At 45.1% G+C, this 24,316-nt stretch overlaps 1 protein-coding gene across 3 annotated transcripts in view; it reads right to left on the bottom strand.

Annotated features, from left to right (window-relative positions):
• The window catches only part of SYNDIG1 (synapse differentiation inducing 1), a 49,013-nt gene that overhangs the window by 24,030 nt on the left and 667 nt on the right, over positions 1 to 24,316 (bottom strand). The window contains exons 1-3 of one of the 3 annotated variants that reach the window (XM_042051645.1): positions 24,220 to 24,307; positions 14,888 to 15,453; positions 7,051 to 7,188 (exon numbers count right to left, since the gene is read on the bottom strand). In XM_042051645.1, the coding sequence (XP_041907579.1) occupies positions 7,051 to 7,188; positions 14,888 to 15,367 (618 nt within the window). In that variant the 5' untranslated portion in view covers positions 15,368 to 15,453; positions 24,220 to 24,307. Of the gene's footprint in view, positions 1 to 7,050; positions 7,189 to 14,887; positions 15,454 to 18,763; positions 18,858 to 24,219; positions 24,308 to 24,316 lie in introns of those variants that run through there. The other 2 variants (XM_042051646.1, XM_042051644.1) reach the window with 2 other exon arrangements.

The raw sequence follows: 24,316 nt of genomic DNA, 5'->3' as shown, positions 1-24,316 counted from the left end.
AAGGAGATCATTCACCACCTTGCATGTGAAAACCTTCAGCGTATCACAGAGCATCCAAAACCTTCTGGTCTTTCTGACAATGGAAGCAGACATTGGGATGGCCAGAAGGAAGGGACCATCTTCCATTCCCAGACATGCAAAGAGGTCTCTTCTCTTTTTCTCATGCTTCCTTCAGCAGGGCAAAACCTCTTTCAGGAGGTGCAAAATAATGTGCCCTGTTTCTGCCCTCAGACTGTGAACATGCTCCTTCTGTTTCCTCTCCTGAAATATCATTCTTCCTGGAAAATCTACCTTTGCAGATGCAAAAGTTGAAGTATTTAGCTGAGACGAGTGATGATTACTAACAAGAGCCCCTCCATATTCCTGCCAACAAGTCTATTTCCATAATCCTACTAACAGCATCCCTACTCTCTAAAATTTAAAAAAAGCAAAACACTAAAAACCCACTGTTTAAAGAACTAAAAAGTTCTCTAAACTTAGTCAGAATTGCCTAAATGTCAGGGAGACTGAACCCCGACCAACTCTGTGGAAGATTTATTGCCCTACTCTTCAGATGTCTCCACCAGACAGGCCTCTGAGTGAATTTGTGAACACTATAGACACTTCCAGTTTAGTGGCAGCTGTGGGCTGAAACAACCCTCACATTCTCATAAAACTGTGACACAACAAGTCAATAGCAAAGTAACAAAAAGTAACTGCAGTATGAAGAGGGTGCCCTTCTGGCATCAGGATATTTTATACCCTTGCAGTATGACTATATTGACATGTCTCTGGGGCTGTGTCTGGCTCAGCAAAATGTGTGAGGCATAAATAACTGGCAAAGAAAAATTCATGTACAATACTTGCTGTTGTGCAGGATGCGCTTGAAAATAAAAAAAGGTACCTCATCTTCTCTAACACTTCAAGTTGGTCTCTCTTCTGTCTCAAAACTTCCTTGTAATTAAACACCTGCATAATGAATTAAACTCTCCAGGGAATGTTATTTGCCAGCTACTTTTTCAATTATTTAAAATTAGCTTAAGGGCTAAAGCAATCAGGTCATTCATTAATTTAATTCCTTTTTGTAGCTGTACTTCGTGACTTGGAAATAAAACTACAAGATCAAAAGGACAAAGAGGAATGAAGAGGAAATTATACAAGACACTTATAAAGTTCCCTGGCCCATGACCTCAGCGAGGATGCAGAGTCTCTGCTGGTACACAACACACTCTAAATGGCCATTTTCTTGTGCAGACAAACATTTCTCCAGAGACATCTACCCAAAGGGAGAAGTTGGCAGGAGCTACGTCTATGCACACGCAAAGCACTGGCTGGCAGCCAGCTCCCGCTTGGAAAGATGAGAACTGGAGATGCTGGTAATTCATCAGCCCCACTTCAGAGCAGCTATCTATGTCTGTGGAATTGCCTGGGGGAAGAGGGCCATGAGATCCTCTTTTACCCAATCCAGGACGAAGCTTTCCTCTCTTCTCTCAAAGGAGCAGAAGTTGCAAACTTCTTGAATGTTTTAAACCGCGCCATAAGCTTTTTGCAGAGGCAAAGGCTGCCATCCAAATGCCCCTAATCAGGGGCCAGGGTCATCTATTTCTGAGCTTCTTTTCCAAGCACAGGAAAGCCAGCACTCTCACACAGTGACGTGCAGCTGGCTACTTCAGCAGGCAGCTTCTCTCTGTGTCATGGCTGGGAACAGAAGCCTTGCTAGTTCATTCTCCTCTGCCTGGCAAATCTGTCACCTGCCTGATGGGAGTAAGGGGAGCAGTGTGGGCTGGCAGCCAGCAGTGACCTTCTGCAAGAAGTCCATGGCCTGGTGACCTCCCAGGACTAGTGCTCTCCTTTCAGGACACACCATCAGCCCTGTGCCATCTCAGCAAGACAATGGCACAGAGTTCTTCTAGGACAACTTCTGCCTCAAAAGACCTTTACAGCTCCTTGTGAGGAGGTACTCATTTTAACCTATTTTCACTCATTCCTAGCACAAACGGGTTCAATTGTTCTACACATCACCTTTTGCAGCAGAAAAACTACAGCACTTCAGAAGGGTAGAAGGGCACCTGGATGTGCCTGTACTCACATGCACAGAGCTGGATAAAGAACTCAGGGATTTGCTTTCTGAGTCACCAGCACAGAGAGCTCAAACCTTTGTGTGACAATCAGCAGAGACTGGGCCCCAGAATACACCAGCGCCCTATACCCAGTCTGTGTGACTCAAAGCACCCTGCTTAAGCAAAAGAATTGCGTGACTTGGTATCTGGTCCAAGACAGCAAAACAAAGGCCTTTTATTTCTATTAAAGCTCATCATCTTTAGACAGTTCTTTTGTCCAAGCATTACTTCGACCAAGAAATAATGCAGTGTTGAAAAATCTCTTAAAAATGCAAAAGCCTCCTGTTTGCTTTGCCAGCATTGCTTCAGCAATGCTGACCAGCATATCCTGCAAGTATAGATCTTGGCATGTCACTGCCAAGTAAAGAAAAATACCACACTTTTGTTTTTCTTTTGCCTTTTCATCTTTGATATAAGAGGCTGCAGCATCTCCTGTACAAACACACGCTCCTGGCTGTGTGTCAAGCTCTTTATAATAGACCATATTCATTTTTTTGATGGAGTAAAGTGGGACAGACAGGAAAAAAAGCAGGGTGGACAGATAAGAGCATGGCATCACCAGCCAGTCTGGTGAAGTGTGGTGTATCACACTGCTGTACTCATGTGCTCCTGATTGATATGGGGACTATGAGCCACCTTTCTAATGAACCAACAGCAGATAACATCTGGCTGCTATTTCTCTGTCCTTTTCTTTTAAATGGGACTAGGTGTCAAAACATTATGCCAGAAAAGCACAGACAGTGAAATCCACACATGTATACTGAGCACTGAAACTCTGAAAAAAGTTAGAACTCACATTGACTGCTACCTTCCAGTGGGAACATGGATATTATTTCCTTCTTCTCCCCAGTGACTACTGAAATATGTCAAAATACAGATTTTTTCCCAAACCTTCCGTCTCTGAAAACTGGATGAAAAGTAACCAAATATTTCAGAAGTTACCATGAAGAAGGACAAGCTACTCTTTTTTCCTGGTCACATACACCTTGTTTCTGTGTGAAAACTGTAGAAAATCCTTTACCCAGTGAGACAATGCGAGCAAATAATTACAAAGCTTTGCATCCCTGCATCCCCCTGCGAGGGAAGTGATTACAGCAGGGAGTCAGTGCAGCAGACGGGAAGTGATTGCTCCCTTGTGCTCACAGTGCACTCTGTTGCCTGGCAGGTCTCACCTGCTGCTGGGGAAGAGGGAGGATGTGGAGGCTATGTGAGAGCCCAAGCATGTGGAGAAGGGTGCAGAGGGGTTTTTCAGGTGTGTGTCTAGGTCAGTGACACAGGTCCTTGGAAGGTTCATGGGAGCTGGGTGGAGGTGTTGTGCACGCTCTTGTTTCTGTAAGGGAGCAGATACAAAGTGAAGTTCATTCATTCCATCAAAGGCTCAGCTCTCTCATAATGAATTTCTGTTTACAGTAGGGAGGGAAATGTGTGACATGGTATTGCTCTCTTTCCTAAAAATAAAAGCAGGGAGAAAAAGAGGATTCATGCAAAAAGGCCTTTCAAGATTTTTACCACCACCCCCCAGCCCAACCAGAAAGCCTGACAGCCCCTGAGAAATCATCTGACAAGTTCAGTGGTAAATCTGACATGACAAAAAAGATATATTTTTAAAGTTCTTTCTTTGATTTATGAGGCTTCGCACTTGCCTACAATCTACAATGCTAAAAATATCTTTGGAAATAAAAACTGAGGAACCCGCAAGACTCCAGAGGGTGGAGATTTATGAAAAAATAAACATAATGAGGGTTTTTTTTTGATCATACATTGTTTGTGGAGGAGAGATTTTGGTGAAAGGCGTAATTTACTTCTCTCTTTCCAAAGGTTTCCTTGCAAAATGCACAAAAACTCCTTTGATTGAGCAATTCAGCTGTTGGGTAATGAGACAATCCAAAAAATGGCAAGCCTAAAAACTCACATGCCTCATTCTGAAGAAGCAAGTGTGATAGAAGGTGGGACACAGGGCCCCACCCTGAGAGTGGAGCTGAGAGGAGCACAGGACTGGGAAGCTACAGGAAGTGGGGACAAGTCTCTTGTGGGAAGGAAAACACAAACAAAACCAGAAGGAAATAAGTGAATAAGTAGACAGCACAGTGATGGCCTCAAGGCCCTCTGTTTTTCTGAGGGAAAATGAAAAGCAACAAGTCTCAGCATTGCTTGGGATAAGATACCAGGTGACATCCTTCTTGGAAAACTGGATATCCCAAAGGGAAAAAAACGTTTTGGGCTTTCATAAAGTGCATTTCTGAATCCACTGCTCCTCCCTGCTGGCTCACCAGCATGTGGATGCACATCTTCATTTCCACCACAGAGGCAGACCCTGCACAGCTGCACCCTCGATACAGAGGCTCTTCAAGAAGCCCCAAGTCAGCAGCACCTTGGCAAGAGCCTTGGTGGAGACAGTAAGTCCCACACAGAGCAGAATCATCATCTGCAGGAGAAACTTTGCTTTCATGGAGCCCAAACCCCTCAAAATTCAATCATTATGCTGGTAAAGAGCACCTCTGCTGTCTTACAGCATCCAACCTTGCGTAACTGTTTTGCAGCATGACACAGGCAAATGCATCATAAATGTGCTGGCAGGTGATGCAGGAATAAACAGAGCACCTATGCCTTTGGAATGAGCTGTACTGCAGATACATCTTCTGCAAACAAAGGCTTCATCTTCAAATGCGTCCCACACCTAGAGCAGACCAGATTTAAAAAAAAAAAATTCATTGCCAGCGCTGCATACTGCATCAAAGAATCCATCTCCCATCTCTGCATTTCCTATGTGCTACAGTTTATTCCCAGATGGCCTTTTTGGTAGAACTGCTCAGGAGACTTTAGAAAACACAAGATTTTCAAGAGCTCAAGCAACTGCAAAAAAAAAGGTTTGAACATGAGTAGCAAGAGTTGATCTTTAGCTATACTTCTGACTTTTGGTAAAGAAGAGGGAATGTTAGACTACCCTTTTGAATTAACAAGTGATCTCAGATGTTATCCAGGAGTTTAGGTTGAACGACCTGTACAAATAGAAATCACATATATGGTTTATGTGTCGGAGTATGAGTTGATAGCACGGTCAATATTAGCTTAGCAAGGTGCAGGGTTTTGATGGATTGTACCAGCTACCTCAGCAAGTTCTCAGTCACAGGAGGTTTGGGCCTTAATGTTGGTTTCATTTTTCTCCTGGAAAATGCCAGTTTGTTGGATGTGGGGTTTTGCAAAAGAACTGCTTTTACCACATGTTTTCTCAGGGCTGTGATGGACCTGCTGAATGGGAAGGTAGGGAGAGAAAGGAGCTCCCTGCGAACTCAGGGAGTGGACAGAGAGATATGTCTCTGCTGGCCTGGAACATCCTGGACCATCTTTCTACAAGAGATTTGAAAATTCAGTTCTCAGGTTATTCAGTAGTTGTGGTCAGAGAATCAAGACTCGAGGAGAGAAGCATACAGAGGTTGGGAGTACTATGATTTTTTTTTCGTAGGGAGAGATGACAATATTTCTATCTCCAGTGCAGGAGTTGAAATTCCTCAGAAACACAGTACTTCTCCCTGGATGGATTTAGCCACAACTTGCCTGGATGCATCCATTGGATCAGCTAACAAAGGCTCATTTACAGCCCCTGAACTCACAAAAAGTAGAGCACCTGCCTGACTTTCCTGCTGACAGCTTCTAGGTTTAGGCAGCCACATTCAGCTATTCTCCATCATTACGCTAAACAAAAACACCCAAGTTTTCATTTTCAAATGCCCAAGTCCTTCAGCATAGTACCATAATTTTTCCCTGTATTCATGCCTTTTCCACCTTCTGTATTCTCCCATGGAAGTCAGAGGTTCCTAGAGATTCATGCTGGCCCTTGGGAGCAGTTCACAGCTGTATGCCTTGGCCTTTGTACACTGGTTCTCCACACATTTAGCTTCTCAGCCATATTGCTTGTTAGTATTAATTACATTGGGGTTTTTTGTATTTATTGGACTGTGCTGTGCTTTCTTCGCTCAGATGAAACTAGCTCACAAACAGTCAAAACTCAAACAACCAGAACTTGTTATTTTCCACTAGACAAACACTAATTGTCTCAGAGGCTTCCCAGTGCAAAGACAGATTGTTCATGAAGTAAAAAATAGTAGTTCTCTGTCTTTTTTTTTTTATCTTGAAGTGTAGGATTCTTCAGATCTGAAGAGCCTGCTCTGGTTTGACAAATCAGCAGGGCTGGTAGATATTTAGTGCAGGCAGATTAGGAAGACAGCTGAGAGGGTGAATGTGAAGGGTGCTATGGAGCAGAGACTGTAGTTTGCAATAGGCACTAGAGAGAAATATAATCAAATGTTTCCTTGCAGTCTCTGATGAGGCTGCCAGTGTGACTCCTTCTCTGTCACCTCACATTATCTGCCATGCTGGGAGACTCAGTAATTACACTGCAGACACTTATGAGGACATACTTGTCGAAACAAATGATGGGCACGAGTTGATTGCAAGTTAAGCAATGTTAAGACTGTCTCGTGAAGGAAACAAACCAAAACACAGTCGCTTCTTTGGTAAAAAGATATTTGCATATTAAAATTTGAGAAGAAGAACTGACTGAGCAATTTTTCCGTGGGAAAGGAAATGGTTTCTGGAAAGCAAATTCCCATCTGCAGAATGGAAATTATACTCCTGGAAGGATATTCGAAGTTTTCATCTTGGGACAAGTAGATCTGTTTTCCCAATGGGAAAACCAAGCATTTGAGCTATCAAGGGTGTTTCCTATTCAAAAGCCATGCCCACTGAGGATTCTTAGCTGGACACATAACCTGACATGGAACGTGACCATTGCCAACTAAAAGCTAAAATATTTTGTAGACACCTCCCTCAGCAAAGTATCTCAAAGGGCAACCACCACTACCACAGAGACATATCCAGGCGGGGAAGACACCGTCCCCTTGAACTACCTTCCACCATCCTCCAGAATGTCTGGCAGATGTTCTAACATTACCTCATGGGACAGGTAGAAGGCAGCAATTCCCAGTGGCCAGAAGCAGCAGAGCATGGAGAACACAGTGAGGCCAAGATGATCCCTTGGTGGCATCATCAGGAAGTTGTCTTCACTCTCAGTGTCACTTGAGTAATCGCTCTGGAACAGCAAAAGAGAGAAACGTAGATGTGCTGGTTAATGACACGATTGCTTTTCCTCTGCCATGAGCCAGTTCCCTGATCATTTGCCCATTTCTCTACTCCACCCCAGCAGTGGCCAGCAGGTCTCTTCCTCCTCCTCACCCACTGTGTCACAGACTCCATCACTGTTGCATGAGCCTGAAAGCAAGAAAAGACAAGTGTAGGATATCACTGCGGGCAGCTGAAAAGGGCCCATGAAAGGAAGGAGCTCTCTAGTCAGGTGAACCAGGGTCAATATTTCCTTTCAAAAATAAAGGAGGAGAAGGAGAGGGAGAAAAACCACAGTATTGCTGAAACCATCCCTTGAAATTGTGCACTCACTTGAACAGGTGAGATACAAAATCAAAAAACGCTTTTGATTTTCAGGATTTTGGCTGAGTTGTGTACTGGCATAGGATCTGTGGAGACCACCCCTCTGATATTTCAAATTGCCTTTTCTTTCACATAAAGATGAAATGGGGAAAAGATTCCTCAGGTAACTTTGGCCACATGCTGAACCAGAAAATTATCAGTTACGCTGCCTCCCAAAGGCCAGGTTGACCTGCCCATGAGTTACCAGAGTGAGAGAATAATTCTAATCATGAAGTCCTGACCATGCAGACCAACTATGAACCAGAAGGGTGAAAAAAAGTCAAAAACCACAGAAAGAAATCCAACAGCAAACGGTACCTCTTAACTCTTCCAGCCAAACACTCCTGTCTCCCAGGAAACCTTCCTTCCTAAGATTCTCTCTTACAACAGGATACCTGATCCTGCGCTTACCAAGAAATCTTGTCTATTCAGAACCCCCCCTGACACTGGAATAATTGATAATTTGGCTACCTAGCTCTCTGTCTTCATTTATTCCTGGATGTGCAAGAGTTGCACCCTGACACTGAAGAGGCTGGGCATTTACTGTTGTTCAGAAGTCAGAATTACATTCATCAGTTAAGAGTTCCCTTCCCTTCCCTTCCCTTCCCTTCCCTTCCCTTCCCTTCCCTTGTCAGTTCTTGGGCACTGTTTCTCAAGTTTGTTGGAGAAATCAGGCATTGGAAGGCAGAATGCCACAGAAAAACATCTACACAGGAAGAAAGAAGAGAAACCAACTCCACTTGTAAGATGCATTTAAGATGCAGTTTCATCACAGACTGTAAATGCCTGAGTAGATAATTTCTGATCAGAGGCAGCTCTTTCATTTGGTAGAAAAGCTGAAGTGAGTGAAAGAAGAATAGATGAAGAGCAGACACAAGGTGCAGATTTTTAACAGAGATGGTGATGAACACTTTCCTGCAGTTGTAATGGATTTTCTATTAAAAAAAGCCTTTTCTTAAATCAAGGCTGGCTACCCCTAAAAGCTATGTGCTTTACCTCAACCGAGACATTACAATTGCTCTGCAGACAGCCTGCCAAGCACACTGGAGATGTCAGACAACAGGGTCTGCTCTGAACTACAGCTGCCAGCAACCTCTGATAGATATTCAGGAAACAGCCCTTTTGCTTTTTTCCTTCAAAGCAACCAATTCAGTAACACGCACACACTGCATACAAAACTAATTCCTCACATGGCCCTGTGGGATCTGCCCTCAAATCCAGATGGTCCAGTGGTCTGGTTTTGACAAAGACCAACACAATGCTGCTCTAAGTTAATATGTGCTCTGTTTCCCTCCACACAATGCCTGTTCCAGTAATGTAGTTAAACATGATGACCTGTTCTGACCAGCACTCTGCATCCTTCTGCTCTTCTGCAAGTGTTTTGAGTTCACCTCCATGCAGCAGACGCTGAAGGCAGCAGCTGGATGGGGACTCTCCCACCAAAGGCTGTAGTTTATCACTGCTCTGCCTCCACACACTTACTCATCCCTGAGCAGCATCTCGGTATGATTTTTAAGAGATGGTATCTCTAAAGCCTGTTATTTATTTAATTTTGCCTGTCTATTTATTTCTTTTTACAACTTTGAGTTTTGCAGTTGATTCTCTTCAGTTTTAAAGGCATTTAAAAGATCCATAATCCCCTAACACTGACCTCTGCAGCTCCTCTCGTTTCCCCAACTCCCAATCTAAAAATTGCCCTGTCAGTCAGGCAGACAGCCTTGCAGAATGGGCTCACAGAGGTCTCTCCTTGCTTGGAAAACTTTTCACATGTAACTTTGCATCACCAAAACACAACAGGGGAAAAAAACCCCTGGGTGTATTTGTCCAAGCCTATTCCTTCTTGAGCCCTGGATTTTGATCATCTCCCTTGTGAGGTTTTCTAGACACCCACAGCCAGCCTGCCAGTAGCTCCTCAGGAACTTGCATCCAGCACATTGCCACTGGAATGGGATCACTGCAGACAGCAATGAATGGATCACACTAAAACAAGCTGGGGCAAGTGGTGTGACCCTTCATGATTGTCCCCTTTCTGCTTCTGAGCTGACACAGCAGTCCTCAAAGAAGTGTGCCAAATATCCACCCTCTACAAATGAGAGCATGCAGCTCATCCAGAGCTCCTGCCACTCACAGGCTGGACCCCAGAGACATCACTGCAGAGCTGCAGCCGGAGAACCCAGGGGAGTGATGACGAGAAAGGCAATTGTCACAGGCCCTGGCTACTATTAACAAGATTCATAGGAGGGCACTTGGACACTGCTGAAGGTGACTTCCCAGCCATGTTCCCTTCATCTGGAGCTGGCTAATAGAGGTTAATATCCCTTGGCAGCACTCAGTATCTCCAGACTTGAGTGGCTTCTCCTTCAAAGGAGAAAAAGAAATCAAATGCAAAGTGTAATCACTCTCGTAATCTTTTAATAATGTGCCTTTGAAGGACCTCAGAGATATAAAGTGTGTCCTATGGGTGAGATGACTCAGTGCCATGACTGCATACCTGAGTGCCACACCTCTTAGGAGCTCATACCTGGGCACCACACCTCTGACAGCACACTCTGTGCTCTTCGGAGCATAGGCCACAGGACAAAACCACCAAAAATTACATTCCCAAATTCTCAACACAGCCCTAGATGAGCTTGGGCAAGGTATTTATGGTGCTGTTTTCTTCCATTGCCCAGGTGCAGAACAGAAAATATACTGTACACCCACTGCAGAGGAGAGCTGTGATGGACAGTGAATTCGTGAGTAAAACCAGGCTGCAAAAGTCTTTGCCCACGTTGCACAGCTCTCTGAAGAGGGAACTCTGTCATATTCAGCTCCCCAAGGGGTGTTCAAATCTGCTTTCTGGATACCTACTCCCAGGGAAGGCTGAGGACACAGCCCAGTGCAGGACCACAGGCTGGAAGTATTGACAGAAAGCATGAGTGGTGTCATGGGGCTTGATGGGCATAAATCTCCTCAGGGCCTTCTCTTCATGTTGCAGAAAAAATGTGCCAGGAGGCACTTGGGAATGTTGAGAAGAGTGATTGGGTGGAACGGGATCCAAATTTTATCTCTACAATTTCATGCTCAGGTCCAAAAGGATGAGTTTTCACAACAGCATCCAGCAATTTCTAGGGGGAAAAAAAGAAGAAATGCATACCTTGAAAGCACTACATTTCTTTTCTTCTTTCTCTCCCAGAACATATTTATTTTGCATTTAGAGATTGTTTCAGACATTGCTGGATGCTGAGAAAAAGTAAGAGGATTTTAAGAGAGAGCTCCAAGGTATTCTTTTATGCGACGTATATGAATAATTTAATTCGCTGCCATGAATAGCTTGGGTTTCTCTAAATAAGCAATCTACCTAGTGGCTAGGAGGGAAACGAGCAGGAGTATAATATGACAAATGCTATTTTTGGATAAAAGATGGCACATGAACTCTAACAGGAGAGTATTTCATCTTGTAACTCATTTCATATTTCACTGCCGCCACATTTGACAAGTTGTCTGTCTATTAGTTGTGGCGTAAAGAACTCATAAGATATTTATAAATTTTCCAGAGATACCTAAATAGGGAATCATTTGATTTCAGGGATGGGCATGGAAGAGAGAAGTTTAAAGCCCTGGCAGAATGTGCAGCCTTCTGTTTTCATGCCTGGTAATTGCTGGAGAAAAGCAGGGCTCTATATGCTAATGAGAGCTGTTTCTGAGATGTTTCTCCCTCCAGACAATTATGATTTTCTTAGGCAGACTGAACAACCCTCCACCAGGACCTGAGAAGCACTGCCAGTAAAAAATCCCAACAAGCAAGTTGGTTAAACATTGCTGCAGGGTACGACCCATGATTAGGATGTCTCCTGCTCCTCTGCTGCATCTCCCATGTTCCTCAGAGTCCCCAGGCTTGGGAAGGTAAGAAGGTGTCTCCTTCCCAGCAACTTGTCCTAGAGCTGGATAGACCCATCCTGAGGAGGATGACAGCGAACAGAGAAGCAAACCCTGCAGCTTGGCTTGGTCAATTCTTCAAAATCAAAACCAAATCAATCAAAATAGCAGTGTTTTGTCAGAACCTTTCTCTACTGCAAAGTTTTCTGCCAGAGAACAGCAACCTTTCTGGCTATCAAGAGCCCAACCCTTTTCAAAATGAAAATCATGTCAGAAACAGTCTGACCTGCAATAAAACCATCTTCTGCATGTGTCCCTGCTGAAAGTATTGCATTGAGGTGGGGGGGGGGACACACTGCAAAGGGATGAGATCGATTTTTTGGCATTTCTAGGAAATTAAGTATCCATCCTGAAAAACCCTAGGCAGCCATTCTGGTACAAGGCAGGCAGTGCCAGGGAGACATGGGGGAAGAGCAATGACTGACATGGCTGATGTGTCTTCCAGAAGGCATTTTACAGAGATGCTCAAGCTGGGACTCCACTTGCCTTGCACTGACACGTGGAGAACAGGAGGAAACCCTCAGTTTTCAACAGAAAAGAGCTCTTCTGCACAAAGCTCCCCTGTTTCCAGCCAATGTTTCCAAAAAGGGGCTAATTTTTTAGAGTTTTCTCCCAGAAAGAAGTGCCAAAGCAGACATGTTACAATAATAAACAAGAACTGAGCCCTGATCTGCCCTGACACTCTACAGCTTCCATGCCTTGACAAGCCATGGCTCGATAGTCAAGGTGACAAGATACACAGCAATGTCCTGTGCCACCCTCAGTGGCAGACTCAAACCCTTTAGGCCTCTCACAGCGGGGAAGCAAAATTTGCACCTTTGTTGTGTCACCCTCTTCCACTGTTCTCCTTCCAGCTTCTGCTCCCAGTCCTGGTACTCACTCTTTCCATCCCACCTATTAGTAACCTGAAAAAAGCATCTGCTTCTTGTCAGTAACTGGCAGGGAAAAAACTCCTTCTAGTGGGACACACTTGTGTTGTGTGATTCAGGTGCTGTTTTTGTGTAGCTAACAATCTGGCATGGTTCATTCACCTACTCAGTGACTGCTTGTCCTTCAATCATTTTCTTCCATTCCCAGAGTCTCTGCACATGAAGTTAGGTCTCTAATGAAGTTGTGTTCTAGCCAAGCCCAGGAGGCCCTCAGGCATCTGGCCACACAGACACAGCCTCTGTCCACATGGGAACCCTAAAGAGCACAACACAGCAGCCACATTTTTTTCTGGTCTGGTGCTGTCAAATTAATCTCTCCTCTCCTACCCATCCTTCTTCACGACCAGCTGCATCTGCAGAATTTAGACCTTCCTAGAAAGGAAGTTTTTTGCCATGCTGAGCTACCTCCTGCTGAAAACAGCTGCTTAGCAGGTTGATCGTTTGGGATCATGGAAAAGTTCATGGAAAAGTGTGAAAATCACAGTGCTGCACAGGGTTGGTCAGGAGGCACAGCAATGGAGACAGATCCTGGGCTCAAAGCAGAGGCTTCCAGGAAAGCGTTTCCAGCTAACCAGGTCCTTATCCAAACCTTGCCTTGTTTTCTCCTCCCATGCTCCACTCTCCTAGTGGAGGAGACATTTTGATGGAGAGGACAATCCATGGGTGGTGTGTACTTTGTGAATGTCTTCTTATTCTGAGTACTTTGTACACATAGCTCAAGGTGGTTGTCCATGCACCTCTGTGTTTGTTAGCACAGCATCACTCCAAAGGGTCAATTGAGACTGGGAATCTGTGATTCCAGATGCACTATACCCATTTAAGAACTGCCACATTTGACCTCAGGAGGCTACAGTCCTGAGAAACAGGTCAGAAAGAAGAAGAAGCCAGGGAAAAGGATGCACACACTGTCAGAGCATGTTACCAACATTTACTGTCTCATTTCTCCCCTTAAAATCAGGGAAGGATGAAGTTCTACAGCTGGTTTTTAAGACAGAAATGTTCTCTGTGAAAAGCTGATCAAGTTCCTCCAGTACAACTTTGAAGAGGTTTTTTTTCCTTATGCTGCTCATTTTCCCAGCCTTTTTTTATCTCGTTCTCCAAAAGTTGGCTTAAGAATGTCTTCTTGACTTGAATTGCCAAGAGGGACACTTTTTATTTGCTGCCTGAATGTCAGGCCAGATGTGTCAACAACACCATGCGTGCTGCAGTCACTTGTGTCACTACAGCACAAGAGAAACCGGGGCAAAAAGACAGCAACCAGGAATTTTGTTTTGATTAAGGAAATTATACTTCCCACGGTCAATTTGGAAATTCTGTGGAAGGGTGTGATTTGAGCTAATACTCTCACATGCTTCAGAGAGAAGCTTTCTGTCTCCCTGTGGAGGCACTGAATACTGCATTAGTGGTGCGCACTGGGAAAAACACTTCCCTCTTCCCACCTTATCAATACAGAGAGAAAAGAGAATAAAAGGGAAATCAGGCTCTTGCTGGATTTCCCGTGTGCTGATCACAGGGTGAGACACTGGTATTACAGGAGGTGAAAATAGACATTTTAGGGCTTGTTAGGTCTTGGTCCTAACCGAAAAAATCACAGCAACAGAGAAGCATGAGCAGTGTCCCTATCTCAGCTGGGACATTCATGTTTGAAGGTATGGCTTTGCTCTAGACAGCCAGAGGGTCTTTGCTAGGTTAGGAGTCTCTGACCAATGTTGGAGAAACTTTCCAGATCAGCCGCATTATGTTCACCCTCCATTCCCACAAACACTGGCAAACATAAATCCCTGCCACACTTGGGCCTCTGGTTAAAATAAAAAAATGCATCATTTTAGAATGAATGAAGTTGATTTCCATAGTCTTCCCTGTTACTTTACAGTGAGCAATCAATGAAGCACGGGACTCCAGAAGAAAATATTGTATTTGGGTCTAAAGAAGTGTTTCGCTCCATCAGAAAAATGTCATTTATTTCAGAGGCATGGATTCACTGCAGCTTGAAACTGAAAGACTTCTGTTTCTGCATTCACTCAGAGACAGAAATGTTTTGTGTCTGAGCCAGTAATTTAAAACATTCTGCTCAAGTAAGGTGAAGGCAAGAAATGATGTTGGCCTGCTGAGTAAGACAGGCTCCATGTGGGTAGGCAGATGCTCCCAGTCCCAGCCTTACACAGCATTTAAGCACGTGGTTCTTCATCTGTTTCTGACCAGCCCCTTCAGAGGCAGAAGGGAAATGCTGATCTCCATTAGGGCCAGTGGGAATATTGCCACTGATATCCACAGATCTGGGACTTTACCCAACAAATAAAGATGAGTGATCATTCATTGTCCTACTTGGAGGAGAAAGTGATACAGCTGATATGAAAAGCAGCTGACCCCCTGCCATTAAGCTCTAGGAGGTTGTACCCTTAATTTCAAACCTGCCCTCCTCCTCCCAGCCTTCCCCACATATCCCAAGTGACATCTGACCTCTAGTTCCTGGAAATCCTCCTCTTCCTCCACCTCATAGGAGAGGGTGTGGATCTTGATGTCGTCTGCAGAGAGGTCGATGAATTTGCTGTCAGGGTACTCCAGGCTGTCTTTGGTGGGCGAGCGCTCCTCGATGAAGGTCGTCTCACAGCACTCCGAGCCCAGGCTCTCGCCCCACGAGCGCAGCACGTTCTCGGAGTAGAGGATGATGTTGGGCCTGTAGTGAGACTCCACTGTCTGCTGCAGCATGTTGGGGTCCAGGAGCTGCTGCACGGGGTCACTCCTGCCATTCTCTGGGCGTCTCGGAGAGGACAGGCTGCCTGCTCTGTGGCTCTGGTACTGAGGGGTGGGGTACACAGAGACCAGACCATCGCGGCTCTCTGCCACTAAGTTCCTTGTGTTAATCAAACCATTCCTTTTCCCAGCCTCACTGATCTTACTGTGCATCAGCACGGTGTTCTGCTCAACCAACCCATCCATACTGGGAGGTGTCCGAGGCAGTGGGACCAGTGGCCGTTACTTTGCTGTGCCTTAGAGCTCACGCTGGGTGAGTGGCTCCCATTTTCCTGATGAAGAAAGGAAACAGAAATGAAGGTGAAGAAAAAGGCAATTAACTGAGGGACTCCAGTTAGTTTGTTTTCCGTATCATCTCAATAGGAAACAGAGCCCCACATATGTGCACACTCTCACTTAGTTCTCCAAATATATCCCCACCCAGAGAGGCAAAAAAAGCCTGCCCCACATCCACGGGGTGTAGAGAAGCAGATGAGGTGAAATGTCTTGATAGTGATGGACCCCACCAGAGAATGGCTTTGCTGCCTGCTCCCAGCCTCCTACGGGTACACAACTGTCATCCTGGGGACAACGTCCCTTTCCTCCAAACACTTTGATAAGAGATGGGGAAAAAACCAAAAAAGACAAAAACAACAACAAAAAAAGATCCTAAAAGAACCATTTTCAGCTCTCAGAAATCTGCAATTGCAAAAAATGGGCAGGCGCTGTGTTCACCTGTTGGTGTCTGCAGCCTTTGCCCTTGGCAAGTGCTTTACTACCCCTTGAAAACCCATTTTTTCCAGCCCAACCACTTCCTCATCAGGCTGCTCATTTTTCTCAGGTGTAGCCAAAGGAAAACGCCTTTTGAAATACTGATGCATTGGCTATAGCAACACTAAATTCAGGGGTTTGTTTCTGGGCAAGAGCATAGAAATTACAGACGTGCTACTAGCTTCAAAGTTCTTCATACCAGATCCTCTAAGGCCAAATTATTAATGTAGGATTACCTGTCCCCATTGTGTTGTCTGGAAACCAAGAATGACATACACAAACACATAAATATATGTAATTATTTTACTCAGTGCTTTCTCTCTAGTCCTCTTTTATGTCAGACAACCTCTAACAGAGCAATGTCCAGCAAAAGCCCAATGTTATTTCCTCTTAACTCCAGACTTCAAACACCGTCAGTCTCTCTTTTGGATGCAGGAGGTATTGAAACCACTGCTGAGAGCACCACCAATTAAGCAAGAAACTTGTTTCACATCCAAGAGAGCCTGACCCAGTGTGCTGATGTGTTTACATTCACAGCTCTTGGTTTAACGTGCAAAAGCCCCATTTTATCGTGTTGTCAAGTAGTTAGTTCAGTGCTTCTCTAAAGTGAACCAGCAGGAAAGCTACAGAAGAGAAAACCCACTACAGTGAGATCCCATGGAAGTTACACGTGCAATCCAGAGAGCAGGAGCATTCTGCTGGGCCTCCAGCTGCTTGACCACAAACCTTCCACTTCTACCTCCTGCTCCCAACAACCTCCCACCTCCCCCAAAGAAAGTAAATGAATCCCCACAGGCAGAAGATGAGAAACACTCATCAACTAAAGAGTAATTTCTCAGGCTTTGCTCAGTTTTTCCTGAGCTGGCTTGGAAAATGCAGAACTCCTCCGATGTGTGACATCAGCCATCAACCCTGCTGAAGCCAGAGAGACTTCTCCCAAAAACCACAAACCCTCTTGCAAACACTCTTATCCCTGCCACCTGTCAAGCAAACTGAAGTGGTCAGGAGGAATATGCCACAGATGTGTAGCAGAAATTGGAGGAAGATTCACCAATCAAACAAGTGCCCTCCCAGAGAAATACATGAAGAGGTCAACAATTTGTCACTGCATCAATGGCTGGAAAACTTGGGTCAGGCCTTGCAGCTCCCTGTGGTCACATCCTTCCAACAAAGTCTGGCTTAAGTAGCGCTCAGGAAAATGCCATTTTAGGGCAGTTTTATTGCATGCCTTAGAGCTGCATTGTTGCTCAGTCCTGCCATGGATCTAAACATCTATATGGCAGGTGCTTACCTTCTGTGCATTTAAACCAGTCTGGTAAACCAATATTGCAGATTCTGAGTGACACTTTTCCCTTGGTAATGGGCAAAAAGTGGAAGAAAACATCCAAAATGAGGCAAGGACAAGACAGGGAGCATCCTTCTCTCACAGAGCTCCTCTGATAATAGGGATAATCCATTGCTCAGGACATCCTCCCTGGAGTCCCACACAGCAGTGCAGCCAGCATGCCTCAGGGAAGGTCAGCAGGGAGATGTGGATGGCAGCATGCAATCAAGGAAAATGGTTTAACCCTAGGTGCATTTTAATCTGTAGCTGGCTGCCTGCCTTACCAGAGCCTGACCCAATGTTCTTGGCCCTGCAAGAGTATTGCTCAATGGGAAGAGGCTGATGAGATTCAGGCCTTTCCGGTATGATATATTAACAGGAAAAAAGGGGAGAAATAAATAATTGCATTAGTATTACTCCCTGGAATGGAATCCCCCAGGCTGAGATGGAGGTGTGACAGAGAGTGGCACCTGGTCACAAGTGATGCTTGGGGGCAAAAGGCAGCTGTGCTTCTGCAGGGGCTCAGAGCCTGTGTCCTGCCTGCAGGTACCCCTTGGACATGGATCCAGTCACTCCACTTTCACTAGGGGCTTTCATGGACATGGCCTGGGCCAGGCTCACATGTCTGTGACTCACAGACAGTCCTAAAATTACGAGTGCTCCAGTTTCCAGGTTCCCTGCAACCCAGAATCCCCGGATGGCAGTGGCAGGGCAGGTAACCTCTGACAGACCACCTGAGGAAACTGGAGGGTGCCTTCTCTGCAGAGAGCCAACATTCAAAGCAGAAAAAAGCTCTTATTGCCTATGACCACAGTGAGGTTTCAGAATGATGTTGACAGGAAAATGAAATCCATCAGAGCTCTTGAAATAAGAAAGCTTTTCAGTCTGCTTCAAGATGCAGAGTTAATTTTAATTGGTTGGATTCAGGTTTCTTCTGTCTTTGCACGGTTTTAATTGTCCCACAAATCACTGACTGGTACTGAGGCCAACCAGAAATAATTCTGCATTTTCATACTTGAGACTGGAACCACAAGGAAAAGCCAAGTTCAAGTTATTAACAGATAGATATATCTAATCAATATATCAACCTTCAATCTAATGTTTACCTTGGGGTTAGACATTTTTACCCCAGTCTACTATAAAAAGTGAGTCCATTAATTATTTTAACCTTCACTCTTTCCAATTTCTTGCATTCCCCCTTCCCCCTTTCTTATTTTAATAAGAAGCTGCAAGCAGTGCCAAGATCTTTAGTCTGCAATGCTGTGGTTTATTAAGCTATCACTCGTGTTACAGCAGAGCCCAGCTACAATGAGGAGCTGCAATGAGAGCTACGCTCTGCTGGGTGTTCTGCAGCCTCCTGCTACGATGACAGTGCCTGACAAACTAATTAAGCAGAGGGTGTGAGACAGAGAAATGCCAGCTGTAGGGAGGGCAAGGAGAGAACAGCTAAATGCTGTGCCCCAGCCTCCAGCAGACAAGGAGCAGAAGCCAGCTCTGTTACTGCTCACCGTCCCAAAACTCCTTCGCTCATCCTGGCAGGATGCTGTCTTCCTCCTCTCTCCATGGGACTTTACACAGCTTAAAGGTTCTTCAGCCTTCTGAGACCCTTGCCAGGCACCCAAAGTCCTGTGTGAATGAGCAGTTGGGAAACTCTGAATTCAAAACCCCTGAATTCTGAACAAACCATACAGTTGAAACATTGGGCTATGGCTGAAAAGCCCCGACCGTGTCCTCACAGCAGAGCAGAAGGACACTCATCCACACAGACAAAGCATCACCAGCCCAGCAGACTGGTTTATTGGCAAGAACACTTGGAGACGAAGGCAAGTGAGGCTGAAGGCAGAGTCCCCATCTGCTGTCAAAGCCTAAGGCTTTGCAGATCTGGCAGGTCATCAGCCAGGAAAAATGGCTCAAAAACTCGTGTACTTCTGCATGGGGGTACTAGATACCAGCAGAAATCTCTTCCCCATTAATACAGCCAAGCAGAGGAAAAAGCTGCCCAGGGAGGTTTTGCAGTCTCCATCCTTGCAGGTTTTGAAGACCCAACTCAATGAAGTTCTGAGGAACATGGTGTGATCCCACCGTTGACCTTTCTTGGAGTATGAAATAGAACTGGAGACCTCCTAAGATTCCTTCATCTTGATTATCCTATGATTCTAATCCTCTGATCCTTACAGATTCCCACCTGTCTCCCATGCTCCCCAAAAGACATGTACTCCTCCGAAATCCCTCAGCCAACCACTCAGTCATTCTGAATCACCAGAATGGCAAGAAGGGACAATAGTGACCCTTTGTGCCACCAGCACACTGATTCAACCTCAGGATTATCAGACTGGCCCTGGGTTTGACGCTGGTTTCCCCTCTGCCAGCACTGAGAAAGCAGAGGGGAGAAAGATCTCTTGAAGAGCAGTCAAGCCCTCCATCAAGAAAGGAAGTTGCAGATTTCCTGGCATGAGCTTTCAGGTAAGAGGGAGTTTCTAAAGGACAATGCAATAGGCTTCAGCACGGTTTGAGATACCCCAGACATTTAGAAACTGCAACACGTAATACGGACCTTTTGCATGAGAGAAATCACAGGCAATGTATGAATCTGGAATGCTGATTACAAAGTGAAACATTCAGCAAAATGAAGGAAAAAAACCCTTTCCCACTTCTGTTTTTCTTCTTTGATTTAGCTGGGTTTATTAAAGTAGGTTTTGTTTTAAGGGAATGCTGTATTTCAGCAGCTGAAATTCCTTTTGCCCTATTAAGTAAACTACAGGGAGTTTCATAAGGCAGTGCAACTAACTCGCACTGGGAAAATTAGGAATGCATGCATTAGTGATAGCTAAATGTTTCATTGCTAACAGTGGAATTAAAAAGACCTCCATGCTATTTTAGTATTGCCAATATGCAGCAAATCCACTGTGAGATGTGATCTGTCCTCCTAAAAACAGGGAACTTGGAGTATGCTGAAGTGCCCAAGGTCATGTCAAGACAAAGCTGGAAATAAAATCCAGGTCTCCTGATTGCCTGTGCAGAGATATATGTTAAAACAATTACCATCTGCATATCTGCCTGAATAAGTGATTGCTTAATTCAGTATCTGAACCAAAGAACAGAGTGGGGAAGAAAGGAGGAATTACCTTGCGTTGACCTAAAACATAATAATGTTATTCCTGCAACAAAGTATTTCCTTTTGAGCAGATGGAAGCACTTTGCCTGAGCTAAAATGAAATGTTATGTTTCATTTATTTATTTTTAATTGAACAAGCTGGCTTTAATTCACTCTACCTCAAGTTGCCTCCAAGAAAAAAAAGACACATTCAGACTTTTGTAGCAATCCTCCTTCACGACTTAAATTTTTCACCCTTAATTCTTAGTGGGGTTCAGTCTGAACTCACAACTTTTTTCATTCACTGCACTTTTCAGATAATAAATAACTGGCCTGACATACAGCATCTTGCTGTGGTGTAAATAACCCTGGCTGTTGTGGAAAGCACCAGTGTAAAAGCACCTTGACACCTGTACCACTTCTGGCAATTACTCTGCAGAGTGAAAGCAGTCAGGAAGTCTGACCCTGTTTTTTCTGCTGTGTTTTCCAGAGGCTCCCCAGTACAGCAGACCAGGACCATCATAGAACCCCAAATGTATCCAGCATCACCTGTGAGCTCCCCACATCCATTTCAAAATGGGGAGATTGAGGCATTGAGGAGCGATTCTTACTTTAAGAGCTTCCAAAAGAACCCTGAGAGTCTCCCCCAGGAACAGCAACATCATCAAGCCCTCTTGGTCTGCCTGCTGGCTGAATCCTGTGCCTCCCCTTGGACCTAAAATCCCTGTTTAACTATGTTTGTGACCAGGCTGGCCCACAGACAGGAACACCCAAATGCGGATCCAGGAGTGGCCCTATTAACTCCAGTCTCATTCCTGATGGGCAGCCAAGCCCCCAGAGAGCCCAGTTCTCACACACAGCCTCCTCATCTGGCTCTGCTTGCTTTCCCACACTGCATGCAGGAAGCAAAGCCTCACACTTGCTCTGCATGTAAACCCCCAGTGCTGTGCTCCAGGCTGGACCTGAGGTATTCCTGAAGCACAAATGGAAAACAAAGAGATGCCAGAACAGGAAGACAGCCTGGTGGTGCAAACTTGGTGCAAAATGGAAGTTTCTGTACCTCCTGCCCCAAGTGAAGCACCCCAGGGCTGTAAGTCACTTTGCCAGAAGAACACTGTAAAATTACCAGAGTCAGTTCATCTGGGCAAGGATGATTAGAACAAACAGCCGCTTCTGGGGCCATAAAATCATCTGTGCTCCATAAGACTCTAGAAAAATTGCAGAGCCAGGAATACACTGTGGGACAAAAGCTTTACAGAGTAAGTGGTTTAGCCATGGCGAGAGTGGTAGCTGGAGGCAGACACAGCAGGCAGGGAAAAATGAAGCAGTAGCATCAGTGGGGCATAGCTTGACCTCTACAGACCTTTCTTAACCCTTCACTCACCCCTCCCTGCAGGAACAAGAATGGAAAAGAATAGTGCTAATGCCCATCAGACTCAGGGCATTGTCTGAACATGAAGAAAAATCCTATCCCCTCTTTCCTCTGGGAGGAGAAGGAATATAGGACCTCAGGGATTTCTGTATGGGAGAGGCTGCACAGGCTTTGGGCTGGCAGCACATCCACAACACAACCTTGTCTCCATGATCTTGTGAGCCACATGCAGCTGGAAGAAGGGAGATTGTTCTGTTGCAAAGAGCACAAGGATAGGAGCTGTAAGCTGGGTGGGTGACATGGGGACACCACCCGCTGGGAGAGTCACTGCAGGTGGGAGATGCCCTGAAGCAGCACACTGAGCACAGCTGTCCTGCAGGACCTGACACCAGGCTGGATGCTTTTCCTGGGTCCCTTTTCAAGAAGCTGAACTATTTGATTATGCCCCATTCCTGGAAGTTTTCAGGTTGGATGGGCCCTGAGCAACCCGAGCTAGTGGAATGCAACCCTGTCCATGGCAGCGGGTTTGGAACTACCTGATCTTAATGTCCCTTCAAGCCCAAACCATTCTATGATTCTGTTGTTTTGCAAACACCATTTCAGAGTTCTTTGTTCTCCCTGGGGATTTTTGAGGTGTCTGAGCACTCAACCAAAGCACACAAACCCCATCAAACCTCTGCTAGAATTATGCCAACTTGGTGCGAAGCATCAGTTCATTCTTCTCGTGCCTCAGTGAAGCCTCGAAGCGTAAGGACAGAAATACAGCACAGATTTGGTAAATGAGGGAACTGTGCACATTCAGGTTTTATAGAGACACACATACAAATGCACATCCCTAGGGATGCCAGGTGTAAAACTGGCACTGCTAAAGGCATGCATGGACTCACACCACTCATGCACTGCACCACCGCTTCAAAACGCAGTCTTTGCTTGTGCAGTGAAAACAACCAGTTTGTCACTCTTCTGATGTTGCAGCACCAAATTAAAACCACAGAATCTTTTGATTCTTAGGTGCTACAGGTTAGACCAGCTCCATGTGAATCCTCAGGGTCACAGGCATCTACATCTGTAGAGAAGCATTTTGCTGTGATCCCATGACTCAAAGTAGTTTCCAGCTTTTGCCCCAGAAAGGGTACTCAGAAACAATTGACATGATAGCTGGAGGATGTGTATTCAGACACTTACACACAGCCACTATTCATGCTTGTCAAAGCAAAGCCTATGAACACACAGAGTATTTTTCTCCTCTGCGCACCTCTGCAGTTATTTTCTTTTTCCCCCCAATTGCACCATACAAACAATAACCTGTAAAAATTTGAGTCTTCAAAGTGAAGATGACAAAATTTGGACTCTTAAAAACCACACATGTAATCTGCAATCTTAATAACCACACAGGCAGTATTAAAAAACTCTCCTGGAAGCATTTACAGCTGTCTGCAGATATGAATTTGCAGTAGAAAGAAAGACAAAAAAACCTTATCCAACCATGTTGCTCATTTTCTCTAATACTCTCCTCAGAAGCAAAAGCATTTTAAATCCTGAGAGCAGCCTTCCTCAAGTTAAATGTGTTGTGGTGGTGCCTGTGTACCCCAGTACTGCATTACATCTGCATTTGTATAAGGAAGAGCCCTCCTCTGTGTGTGAGATTTATTCCAGAGTGTGTGGCACCAGTGCTGTGAGACATCTGCCTGCCCGCTTAATGAGAGGAGACTTCATTTAATTCCCGCAAATGAATTTATCCTACACACATCCTGGCATGACCTGTAGTTACCAGAACTGCCAATAAAATGTCACCTTGTCCAGTAAAATCAGTCTTTGTCTTAGGAGCGAGGTAATTTGAAATTAATACAGACCATCTACATGCAACTACTTTAAAGATGACAGTTAATTAACCATAATTAAGACTAAGTAATTTAAATACATGAATGTAGAAAAGTGTATTCTCTGTTCTGACTGCCTTTTAGAATACACAAAAATCCCCCTCTATGTGCCAATTAATGCATCATCTTGAGTTTAACACCATCAAAGCATCTTTTAATTGTTGCTAATGCTCTGTTTACACCCTATTAATGTCTAATTAATTTCAATTTGAATATTTAATCTATCGGAAAGTTTAGATTTTTTTTTTTTGCTTCTTTCTCTTTCATTACACACGGAGGCTACAGCCTCCCTCCAGTGATTTTGAAGGCACAGTTCAACAGATTGCTCTCTGGAGCAACTCCTGCCACCCCTGCTCCATGCTCTATCCGAGGGGGTTTAAACCCCACCACCACCGCCACTCCCACACAGACCCTTGCAGCTCTCCCCCTACAGCACACTCCTGACCAGGGAGTGCTACCGATCCTATTCCAGGAAGGCTTGTACTCCTGGAGTGACAATTCCAGAAGGGTCTCAGTGCATTGCCAGCCTCTTCCTACTGAAGAACTGACCCCTTGCGGGATGCTTTAGTGACACCCGGATACCCCACCCAGAAGGACGTGGCAGGTATGGGGACTTACCCAGTGTCACCCCTCTGCCACTGACAGCAGGGACCACTGCTGTCTCCTTGCCTCAACCATCCCTTTGTCCAACTTAGCTCTCACTGCTCTCACACTA

The sequence above is a fragment of the Corvus kubaryi genome, unplaced genomic scaffold (genome assembly GCF_017639235.1).
Source record: "Corvus kubaryi isolate FWS band 111438036 unplaced genomic scaffold, C.kubaryi_AGA036_p1.0 76, whole genome shotgun sequence".
Taxonomy (NCBI): domain Eukaryota; kingdom Metazoa; phylum Chordata; class Aves; order Passeriformes; family Corvidae; genus Corvus; species Corvus kubaryi.
Note: the sequence above shows the minus strand (reverse complement) of the source record. Positions and strands in the feature narration are given on the sequence as shown.